We start from the raw sequence: 12,771 nt of genomic DNA on the forward strand, positions 1-12,771 counted from the left end.
TATATGGAATATTCTAATTTCGGGCATGCAAGGGAATGTATTCCCCTTTACTTACAAAGATTCCCTTGCCATAGGGTGAGAGTAATATTTATGATGTTTAGACTCAATCAGATGCCGACTTTAGAAAGAATACATCACTGGATACATAAAGAAAAGGTGCTTAATTCAAACCAACTTAGCCTTACATGTCGTTTCTGTGGAGAGACTGACATGTTAGAAACCCTTAAGCACCTTGTCTTAACATGTACCCACTTTGGGTCTAAGCGAGCTCTCTATCTCAAAGATAGATTCAATGGGGATTTTCAAATATCTATCAATTTGTTTTGGAGTCGCTGTATGTGAGGTGTAAATATTTCCTTAATTCTTGCATTGAATTTACTGCTCCAAAATAGAACGGAGGAATTGGAGGCAAAAAAATAATTTAATCTGTAATGTCTTTACAGTGGAATAACGGCAATGAAAACAACGAGGTCAAAAAGGGGGGAAAAATAAATTTAAGGCTGGGAGAGATATTTTCAAGATTTTATGATAATGTTTGTGATTTTGATTAAATCTTTTCTTTTTCCATTGTATGGCATTTTAGCATGGTCTTCATTTTTATATCTTTGTACGTTTGTTTTATAAAATGAAATGTATATTTGTGTGTGAGAAATGTATAAGGTTTTATGCGAACTAACAATGCCTGATGTTACCAAAAACCCTTTCAGCAAAAGAGTCGAATCTGCAAAATAAGACTAAGGGCCAGCAAGCATTTTCAAACCTCCCTACTATTCAAAGGGTGTTGAGCAAGCAGAGGAAATCACAGTGGAAAATAAATGCATTCAACAATTAAGGATTCTCCTGTGCGGTACAAGTAATCGTGGATCAGTAGTGGCACTTATGTGGACATGTGGGAAAATCACTATTTGTGTAAAAAGAATTCTATCCCAGCAAAAACATTCCCAGGAATTGACAAAGTGTCAAGTACCCAAAAGCATTTGGCAGGAGTGTGAAGGACAGCACTGGTGTAGATAGGACCAGGGGTCCCCAATGCAGAAATGAGACAAGCGCACTCCTTTAGATTACATTTAGTGGAGTCTGTGCACATGCAGAATGGTACTCCGGAAACATTCCGATGTGACAAGAGATTAGCTTTATGGGCTCCTACAGATGCCCTGATGTTGACAGACTGTACTTGATAATTAAAGCTTATCTGCTATATTTGCAAAGCCACCAAGAGGAATTAGAAATATTCCTATATTTGCAAGTTGAAACAAGACCACTGCAGCAGTCCTTCAAAAATGTTTCAGTATGTGGTTTTAATTTTTTATCAATGAGAATGTTGGTGATTTGTATAATCAACTCAGGCTAGAAAGTGGAGGTACAAGACAGGAGCAAAGGGTAAAAAAAGGAGGCGAGACGAATGGCAGACAAAGAGAAAGAAAGAATGTGAAACTGAGACATTGAAAGACAGATACACCAAGGAATAGAGACATTTGTGGTGGAGGGTAAGTGTCACAGTATTCTCTAATATAAACCAAAAGACAGAACGGATCAGGCTCAATATTCCATTCAATTAACTCAGTGTGGGCAAGGGCCACTTATTCCATAAAATTTCAATGAAACCCATATTCCGAACATATTGCAAAGGTGGCATAGGTATGGCCCAATATCTTACCATATCCCAGGTAGGGTGTGGTTGAGGACCAGTAGTCCCTTTTCTCATTGAGGTGAGCACTTGGCTGAGGCCCATCTTCCCTTACCTTTCCTACCAGCGCATTCAATGTCAAAGCTCAGGACACGCAATGGGGAAATCTTCTGCCACTCCCCCTCTGCCGGGTGACTGATGAAATCAGTCCAACTGATGTCAACTTCCAGCTGTGACAGTGACACCTATGGGATACGATATGCATCGATCAGGGATAGAAGCACAGACAAGTTTGACACTTTCTCTTGTAGTACAGAGACATTTAAACCGTAGAACAGACACTTGCAGCACGCATGTGAAGGTGCACAGGTTCTCCTCAAGGGGAACACTCATTACCTTACTAATGTTGCCAGCAGAATCCGTACAAATGCACGATATTTCACTTCACAAAATTCAATTTCAATGCTCCTCTAACGAAATTGCGGAAAACAAATTTGCTGGATTGTTGACCAGTAAAAGTATTCATTTAGTATGCTGAAAAGAAACCTGGCAAAAACTAAGAAACTTTGGTTGCAGAATTACTTAGCAAACTAAGCAAAAACGTTTCACTTCGGTTTCTAAGAGAATCTACAGGAACAGTCCCTTTGTAGACTTTATTGCAGCAATTCTACTGCTTTTTAAAACCGCTGTTAGGGAGAATTATTTTACAAGGCTAATTTCCCAAACCTAGTGAGTCCCCCAGCAGCTTTGCTGGATTTTTGGAGTTTGTTTTTTTCTCCTGCTAAGAGTGAGACCCTTTTACTCCCACTCTTAGGCCTGATTTGAGGTATGTCTCTGACTATTTGTGTGCTTATGGGATATGTTTTTTTACTCCATAGGGTATCATCTATTTGTTGTGTATGTGTTACACAGCACCCTCAGTGCAGTAACACAGGGGTGTTATAGTGACCCCCAAACAGACTCCAACCCTGGGACTGGCTACTGTCTCCCAGGGCATGTAAAGTCGCCATTGACATTACTAGTCCAAAATTGTGAATAGAACCAGTACAAACCACCATATTGTGGAAGTACTGGAAGGGGTTAATTCGATTGCCCCTGGGTCCGTTTTCAAGGGGGCACTGTCCAGTCCCCCCCTTGTCGAGTTTCTGGCTGGTGGCAGTGGTTACCACGCGAAATCTTCCACCAGAATATTTTCTATGGGATTTTCCCATTGATCTTAAACGCACCACTTTTTGGTACAATGTTGAAGATACCGCCGGTTTATTTATTTAATATTAAATCAACAGTTGGGTCTTTTTGCCAATGGTGTTCGTGTCCGTCTCTGTAACTCTAACCAAGGTCGAGTCCTTTGCTCCACTTTTTGGCGGGCTTCTCCACAGAAGCCCTCCAAATGGTGCCACTCTGTCTGGGTTCCACAGGATGTGTGGGGAGGGGAATTGGCACCCTGGACTGTGTTGCCTTAGCAACTCAAGACGCACTCTATTCTGATTGGCCCAGTGGTGAGCGGCTCACCACTTAGCACGTGTGAGTGACAGCTAGGCTGTTGAAAGGGGGTTTTTCTGCATAAAAGCAGGGCCTTTGGAACTGGAACTTCAGAAGTCGCCACAGGACTGAAGAATCCAAAGAGGGAAGAAGCTGAGCCAACTGCAACGATGACACCACCAGTGAAGCCCTGCTGCAACGAACTCGCCACTTTCCCAACGACAAGAGAAGATGTTCTGCTGGACAAGTCTTCTTCCTTTGAGCTGGTGGGATCAACCAGTTCGCCCCTTTTGCTTTCCAAGGACGTCTCTTGGTCGAATCGCCCGTGCCAAGCACCCCGGCGGCCGGATAGCCAAGCTTCACCACTTTGACCGCGAATAAAAGGAACGCACCTTTTACCGTCGAACTCCGCGGCTGGTTTCATCCCTGTGCAGTGCATCGACTCCATGTTTCCTCCTCGATGAGATTCCCTCTTCCCCTGGTCGAAACAACGAACTACAACCACTGCCAGGAACAACTGCCACCGCTGGAGCTTCCTCTCTCTTTAAGATACTGTGTTCTGCCTGGCCTCCCTTTCTTCGGTTTGCCCAAGGTGACCCTTAAATCCTTGGCTTTCCAACTGGGTTAGCCCCAGAGCTTCTAACTTTACCTTCTTGAATCACCCCAACCTCTTTTGAACACTCTGCAAAGACTTTTAGTGCATTTTAAACCATGTGATCCTGGGCACATTTTGCTTTGCTCCATTTAAAGTGGGCCTGGCCTATGAACTTTGGCTCTACAGTGTATACTGCCTTTATTCCCTTGCGGAGAACTCCTAAAACTGTTGGGACCCGTTTTATTTCTATGCTCTGCCTTTTTCTCTCCCTTTAATTTAACTACTGGAGTGCCATCTAGGTTACGCGCTCACATCTGTTTTAACAAATCTTGGTGTTTTAACTCTGACTTGTCTAATAGTTATCAAGGGAGGTGTGTATACTTTATCCGACTGTGTTTTAACTTGCTTTTGACTTGGAGTGCTAGTATATTGCCCAAAGTGTGTTTTAAATAATGATATACTTTTTATACAAAGCTCTGGTCAGTGTTTGTTTGCTCTACTGTGTTTTTAGCCCTATTGTGTATACTCTATATACTGCCCTACTCTTCTTGAGAGAAGTCCGACTGCTCAGCCACAGCTACCAGGTAAATCTGGGTGGTGCAGACTGCTACCAATTGGTTTACTGCTTACTCCTGTAGTCTTAATATTTTTGCAGTGTTCCCTAAGGGAACTGCAAAGCATTCTGCATAACAACCGCAAAGCTCGTTTTTGCAGAATACATTTACTGGAAATCGCCTTACTTGAGAACACATGCACACTCATTGCCACCTGCCTCCACACGTTTACACCTTGCTGATGTGTACACATACATGTTTCACTGAGAACAGAAATGTATCCTTGATAGGACTACACAACTAATTTCAGTGCACTCACTCACTCACTCTGCAGGTTTGCAATAGCGACAGAATCCCCATAGAAGGAGCACTTTTTGTGCAGCTCAACCTTTTCACTGTTCAATTAAATATGACGATTCACTACATGTTGTCACTTCTCCCCAGGGGAGCCCTTTTCCATGAGGCCAGGCCACCACGCAATAGTCGCCTTGGGGGTGATATACTGTGGGAGGGACTCCTCCCTCCCCCCACTCACATCAATAGCCCATTAGGGATAAGGATGACCATCTAGGGTATAGCCCTTATGAGAACATCAGACCCCCACAAACTCTAGCCTCTCCTTCTGCTAACCTCTTTGTAGACAGTAGACCTATGTACTGTTGTAAAGTAGACTACCACAGAGTTCTGAAAAGTACTGGCACAAAGAAACATCAGGGACATAGGTAATCCAAGTACCAGGACGAGGTGGGACACAGGAACAATAAAGAGCAATACCAAGAAGGAACTGAAGGGAACTGAAGCGGTATAGACTTTGGCTGAGGCATGGTTACTTTTATGCCATAAAAACTAAAGGACTGCCTATTAGGAGGAGGCAGCCAACCAGGACAAGAGACCATGGAGCCCGGGAAGCAAAGAGCAGACGCAGAGAAGGCCAAGAGCAGCCCACTCCCAGAGTCAAGGGGACAACGAAACTCCTTTGCCCAACTGCTTCCAGGCAGTAAGGGGAGGCTGGCAAATGGTGACACGAATGCAGCGTCCATACCGTCAGTCCAAAGGCCAGGCAGGAGATCCCTGAGGTGTAGGCACCGAGACACAGAGATGCATGCGCTCCACACGAGTGGGAGAGAGACCCCCAGGAAGAACCTGCCGAACATCATGAGAACAGACTAGGTGACAGGAGAGACGTGCGAACCGGTAGGGGCAGGAAGGTACAGGAAGCAAAAACCCTGTACAGACATAAGCAGGACTATCCTCATCATGCCAGTACTTGGCAAGCAAGGCAGCCAAGGGGACATAAAGAGATATGGAGAGAAACAAGGGTCTGGACCCAAACCAAGAGAGTGATACGAGTCACCTTCCTCGTGGCAGTACCTGGCAGGGAAGTTGACCAAGTATGCCAAACCAAAGGAGGAGTGAGGTTTTCTTGACACCATAGATCTTTATTATCTTGCTTTATTATCTAATAAAAGTCTTAAGCCTCAAACATACCAACTTTCTGTCAGAGTCCTTCCTCTGCACCCTTACAGAATCAATATGTAACGCTCTCAAAACATGTACATTTTCCCATTCATTCTAGACAGACAAATTTGTAGTCGCAGGTACAGCCCAAACCGTTGGGCAGACTTGCATGAAAACTCCACAAGGACTTCACTTTTAGTCCAACTTACTATTCTTTTGTAGTTTGGCACAGATTGACCGAGGTTCCATTTAAAGAGGTCTAAAAGTACCCAAAAATCAATTTGCAATATGTGGGTACTCCTGAAACAGTCTGCAAACACACACATGGCTAACTAGTTACCCCATTAGCTACCTTGGGTTTGTGTCAGTGAACCTAGTAAGGGGAATTTATGTGTCTAAGCGCTTGGAAGACCAGCGTTAAGTTTAACAAGTATGAAACAATAAATTAAAACAGACGGTAAGAATAACCTAAAAGAAACGCATGTTGAAATCTCCCGCCCTGTTTAAGAAAATTTTTAACGTGTGACTGTTTTGATGAGTTAATAGAATTTCATTTTAACGTTGTTTACTGATGTTGTATGTGTTCTTGTCGGCAGTTGGCATGTTAACTTAGTTGTTTGGTGTGAAGTGTGCTATAAAAATGTTAGTAGAAGTATGCCAAGAGCTAGCGACTAACTGTGGGTGCATGCGCTGCAGTTAATTGTATTGTAGCTGTCATTTATATAGTGCGCCTTTTACCAGTATTATAGTCTCAATGTGCTGGTGGTGGGAACGTCCTCGGGAAACGAAGTCAGAGTGTTGGGGGTCATGGAGTAGGATTAGAATGAATGTGTACATTTGGCCAAAAAAGGCTTAGCAGGTGTGGGCAAGCTACGGTAGAACAGGCAACCCATGAGGTCAGGCATGTGGATGGGTGCTGAGGGGAGTCAGGTGATGGCGTGAGACTCGCTATATGCCCAGCGTGCCTAAATTTGTCACAGGTCTTCGCTGCTTACGGAAGTCAGAGGTGTTGAGGCGCAGTCTGGTGCAAGTAGGCGGAAAAATTATGTGACTAACCAGACCGAATTTGTCATAGTCGTTGCTGTATTCTGATGTGTGCAGTTAGCCAACACTGCGGCCAGTGTCCACTGGAGTGGTGCATTAACATGTGCATGTATGTGTATATTTATTTTAAGGTGTAGATTATTTCTGTTTGTTCATATAGTAATATGGTGTGTTTTTAGAATCAACTTTATGTCTGCTATGGGGTGTTTTTAGAATAGATTATATGTAGGCTATGCATGTTGTTGATGTGCAGTGTAAAAGGTATACTTCTTTACTAATACATTTTTGTACTAGTCATTTGCGAGGTCGAGTTAAGATTCCAACATTGTGGAGTTTACTTTATGTTGTGTTTAGTATTTAAACGTTTAGATTTGCATATAAGCCATTGTTTACAGATATTCACCTTTTCAGAGAAATTTCCCTCCACGCACTGATTTATTTGGTTTCTTTAAGAGGGCATTGGATCATTTATACTTTTGTGTTGTTGTAAGATTTGTGTTGGGTACAGGGGATCATGTTGTGCATTTCGCGGGATGAATAAGTAACTTACCCCTAGAATAGATGTTCCTCCCATGTATTCCTCATCTTTAGATATCTTCCCTTCCAGTGTCAGCTGCTTCAGAAAATGTTTTTCGGCAGAGAGAGCTCTGCATTGTCGAGGTCGACTCGATGTTCCTCGAGAGCCTCAGTCTTGAGGTTGACGTCACCGGAGGTATAAGTGGCACGCACTGCGCCTGTTATTCAGTTCCGTTTTTTTGCCTTCAACCCACAGAATAACCGGCTTTAGCGTGACCAGAGAGTGTTTGACGCTGAAGGAACGCAAGGTGTAATGCACGGAATTTCTACTGCAGGGTAGGTTGGGAGGGGCGATGAGGAATCCGTGGGAGAAAATGAAGTCGAAAGAACTTTAACAGGGGTAAGTAACTTGTTCTTCAAATGGATTGTGTCCTCCCACGTATTCCTCATCTTTAGCAGTATGAGGAGGGAATAAGAATTTTTGAATCATAAAATGTATTCTAAGGTTTTTATCAAGGATAGAATGTAGAACTGCCTTTCCAAATCTCCGCTCCTGGCCTGAAGCAGAGTCCAAACAGTAGTGTTTTGTGAAGGTATGAATGGTAGACCATATGGCTGCTGCACAAAGGTAATTAATCGGCACCTCTCTCTGCAAAGCAGAAGACAGTCATGCCCCTTGTGGAGTGAGCCCGCAGGCCTTCTGGGGGATCTTTTCCTGCAAGTCTGCAACATTCTGTGATGCATGGGAATATCCATCTGGATAATGTCTGTTTGGTGACTGCCAGACCCAACTTATGTCCGGTGAACCCCACAAAAAGTTGGTCATTCTGTATTTTAGCCATGCATGATACATAAAAACTAACGTCCTTTTAGGGTGTAGTCTGTGTACTTTTCCTCCTACATACTAGGGTGTGGAGGTGGCTAGAATGTTGGTAGACAGTTTTTTGTGAGCTGTAAAAGTCAGAAACAACTTTCGGAAGAAAAGGGGTTTTCATTCTCAAGACAACTTTGGCCCCATTTTTTAAAAAATTTTTTTATTGAAACCGTTGTCTATAGTTTAACAAACTTTTACAACATACTTTTTACATTACACAGGTTTCATTTTCAATTTTCATATGGTTTTCATATATAAAATTTCCATTTTGATGGCTTCAGAGTTACTGATACTATTCCCAGGCTAGGGGTGGATACAATCTCGCTGTAACACCCTCGACCTACCCCTCCCTGCACTGCAACTAAGTCATTTTCTTGCAACAGCGCCCCGATGCCTCTGGGCTGCGTGGCGCTTTACAAATGTAAAAATAAATAATAATAATAATACTACAATATCAAACTAAAAAAAGGACGCTTCAACTTCATCCCAATACATAAAAATAAGTATAATATGAAGTTGACAGTTCCCCATTCATGCCCTTTCAGTTTTTCCCATACATCTATACCCATTGTTAATTTTGGGATTCACAACAGACTATAATTTTACCCTTGAGTCACTAGGAACAATGCTTTTCATAATTTTCACTTCAGATTCATCAGCAAATCGCAAGTGGTGCTGTGTATTTTTCCAATTCGGCATTCACTACTGTTAGAAAACGTGTAAGCCGTAAAATGACTTTAGTTGTTGAGCCCCACATGCAAACTAGCCATAGCCATTCCCTACATTCGACTGATTCATTCGCTTATTGATTTTTGAATATTTCATTACACTGCACTTCGAAATAGGTACAGTAAATGGTTAAATGCTTGAGTGTTTCATGTGAATCGGCCATTTTACAAAATCTGCACGTGTCTCCAGACCCAATTTCATTTAGTTTACTCCAGTTTTTTGTTTTCTCCAAGGTTGGCAATTGGTTGAGTTTAAGCCTTAAGTACAAGTCTCTAGCTATAGAACTAGGAAATTGCTGCAGGTATTGTTTACCTGGAAATCTAGCTGTAGCAAATTTAGCAGCTTCCTTGTAGGACTTAAATTTTTCCATAGCGGTTAGAGTTTTACACCAGTCGTGAGCGAATAGTCCGTTCTTGACATGTGCTAGGCGAAATTCATGGTCGGAGGGAGTTAATGATATCTCATCCAGGAGATCTTACATTTTTCTATAATATTTTTTAATGGAAGGAGGATTCAGATTCTTGGTCATCTTCCGCAAATCTTCATATAGCGAAGTAGTGGATAAGGCATTTTTGCAAAACGTGTTAACTGTCGCCAGTTATAACGGGCAGACAATGATATCAATCCCAATTCCTGTCTGAGAACCGCATTTGGGAGTGAGCTAGCTAATCGCAACACATCCTTCCAAATGCGGCCCTGTATTTGATCCAAAAAGGGATTTATATTAGCCAAGCACATGTCAAGCGCATATAATAAAATCGCCTCGACTTTAAGGATGTAAAATTCCTGTAATGGAAGCAATGAGAATTTACAGTACTTGACTAATATCATATGCATTTGTGTAGTTGGCCCTATAAAAAGTTGCAAATGGTGGCTTGCATGATAATGCCTGTAATTTGCTCACCCTTCGGGTGGATTTTAAATCCGTCAGTAAGATTGACTTAAATGTCAAAAACCTCAATGGACAGGAGTGAAGAGGCTCGAAAGAAGCACACAAGGAATTTCAATACCAAATTAGGATACCAAACAGGACTGGAGGAAACATTTCTGAGTACCTTTATTCAATTTCTAATCAGCGGAAAAGTAAGAGGTTTCTTCAGATGTACGCTTAAAGATTGAGTGCGCCGCCAAGTACCACTTGATGGTTCCAATCTGGATCCCCAGATTAGCTAGATGCAAAAGGAAAGACAACACCATAGGTGTATCACACTGAAAAGGATCCACATTCTTTTCCCTCCACCAGCTGCAGAATGTGTTCCAACTGCAGCGATATAGGGACTTCGTTGCAGGCCTTCTGGCCAAAAGCAACATCTCCATTACATCTTACGGGAGGTTCAATCCTTGCATCTCAACCTCTCAGAAACCATGGGTGAAGGTGGAGTGTTTTGATCTCTGGATGGACACCCGACCCACCTCATGCGAGAAAAGGTCCTCTCTTTGTGGAAGATGTTTGGCGGGCAGATGGACAAGTCCAGTAGGTCTGGGTACCATGCCCTCCTGGCCCAATCTGGAGCAATTAGGATCATGGATTTCCCAAACTGTCTCAACCTTCTGATTACTTGAGGAATGACAGGGACTGGAGGAAACTTGTATAGGAGTGGAAACTCCCAGTCTACTACAAACGCGTCCCCTAGAGCTCCTCTTGGGGGAAATTCCCTGGAGCAGAACTGCTCACACTTCCGATTGACACTGGGGGTTTCCCCAAAGGGTGAAGATCTCTTGGACTTCCTGAGCTAGTTCCCACTCATGGGAAACTGCTCTGCCTGCTCAGAGCATCCGCCGCAATGTTCTCCTCCACAGCTAGGTGAACTGCAGATAGGGAGATTCCTTCTTGAATTTCCCAGAACCAGAGCTGCATTGCCTCTCTGGACAGTGGAAGTGACCCTACACCACCTCTCTTGTTGAGGTAGTACATGGCCACTGTGTTATCCGTCATTATCAGGACATTCTTTCCCCGTAGAGAGGGCAGAAAAGCCTTCAGCGCTAGTCGGATTACCCTCAGCTCCAAAAGGTTGATGTGTAGTAGCGAAAGGACATACACCCTCCAAGATGATCCGCTGGGGTGAAAAGGCTGTGGCTGCCTCATAGCAGCACCTAGGGACTTGGCTGCCACCTTTGAGGTCTGCCGCTTCTAAAGGTTTTCGTTAGCCTTATTACCACATAAGTGTGAGCTGTCAAAGGGCACGTTGAGGAGTCTAGATCAGGTGCAAACCGACTTCCTCTACACACAAATCTTCATATGACAGTGCTTGTCGGCATGGCCCTGCTGATGTTGTCAGCAGTGTCCAGATCTGATTGCAGAGAGTCAGAGACTCGCACATGGCCTCCTTACCATCCCTCATCAGGTTCAAGAAGCAGTATCTTTCCTCACCTTCAGGGATGTTCTCAGCTGCCATCGCTATGCAGTCCCACAGGGTGATTGTGGATTTTGCAAGTGCAAATGTAAGTTAGCATATTTTAAAGCCATGCTGTTAGCAGAAAAGACTTTCTTTGCCAGGAGTCAATGCGTTTGTCATCCCTATCAGGGGGTATGGTTGGGAACGCAGCTTGCATAGAGGCAGATGTAGCTGCTTGTAGTACAAGGCTTTCTGGAGATGGATGGATTTACAGGTAGCCAGGGTCACTACTGGATGCCTGTGTTTTCAGGTCACATTTTTATTTACTGCCGGGCTGAACTCTGGAGCCTCCCAGTTGGCGGCAACCTTTTTATGCAGTGCCACATGGAATGGTAGTAAAATGGGATCATATTGAGGACCCTTGTCCAATATGTCAGTCAGGTCGTCCTGTTCAAATGCAGGAGCTGGTCTACTCCATACCAAAAATTCCACCAGTCTGGACATTGGGCGTCTGTTGGATGCATCTGCATGATCAGCTGGGTCCGGTTTCCCAAAATCTAGTTCTGGGGAGGTATCTACCCCACTAACTGTCTGTAGGGTGTCATGTAGTTCCATAACCATGGTCTCTTCTGAAATAAAGCATTCAGGTATATTAGTATTATTCTGAATAGTAGGGGTCTCCAATTGGAGACCACATGGAGGGGTATCAGAGGTTTCATAACCATCATATATTGAAGCCAAAGACCAGAAAAAATCCTTTTTAAGTAAAGGTTTAAAAACCTTTCCCTGGCTTTTTTGATGTAATGGCGACAAAGAATGTACTTTTTTGTATCGACCTCGAAGGCGTTGATGGTGTCGGCGGTTTGGCTTATGTCTTGTGCTTCGAGGGACTTTTCCCTCAGTCTTCTTCAATGATTTCTCGTCGAGTACTCAAGGACTCTCAAGTAGACTTAGGCTTATGACCCAGGCTCGAGGGCCCACAGGTTTTCGCCTTGGCGTCATGCTAGTCTTCGACCGTAGCATGGCCACTTTTCTTATGCTTTGTGTAGGTCGGGCATGATCCTCAAAGATTTGGAACATTTTCTTCCTAAAGAGTTCCCACTCCTCTTTGGAGGAAGATTTAGTTGGACAGACTACGCTCCTTTCTGAAGACGAGGAAGAACAAGGTGATCTGTACCTTCGCTGATTTTTTTTCTGTGACGAGGAGTGTCTGCTCCTCGAGAGGGATCGTTTCTTTGATCGTTTTTTGTGAAGAGAGGAATCTCTCGACTCGTGGGAAAACCCAAATTTAGAAGGACAATCCTACCCACTGCAAGTTTAGATTTGCGCTCTTTTAAGGCCTTACCTGTCATTGACTGACCGGATCGAGTCTCGTTGGTAATATGCTCGACACCCAGACACCAGAGGCATATCTTAGGCAGGTCCGTGATCGACATTTTGGCGCCGCATTTTATACACTTTTTGAAGCCCGTCTTCAGAGTATTCGGAGCCGAGGATGAGGCGCATTTCCAATGAAAAATGAAGCCTGCCGTTAATCTCGATGCAATTGCATCTGC

General features: G+C 43.6%; 1 protein-coding gene across 7 annotated transcripts in view; it reads right to left on the reverse strand.

The window, feature by feature from the left end:
- Window positions 1-12,771, reverse strand: part of POLD1 (DNA polymerase delta 1, catalytic subunit) — a 1,263,933-nt gene that overhangs the window by 901,256 nt on the left and 349,906 nt on the right. For all 7 annotated transcript variants that reach the window (XM_069605393.1, XM_069605349.1, XM_069605354.1 and 4 more), the window contains one exon: window positions 1,743-1,872. In XM_069605393.1, the coding sequence (XP_069461494.1) occupies window positions 1,743-1,872 (130 nt within the window). The remainder of the gene's footprint in view (window positions 1-1,742; window positions 1,873-12,771) is intronic.

This window comes from Ambystoma mexicanum, chromosome 1p (genome assembly GCF_040938575.1).
Source record: "Ambystoma mexicanum isolate Mex_15411 chromosome 1p, UKY_AmexF1_1, whole genome shotgun sequence".
Taxonomy (NCBI): domain Eukaryota; kingdom Metazoa; phylum Chordata; class Amphibia; order Caudata; family Ambystomatidae; genus Ambystoma; species Ambystoma mexicanum.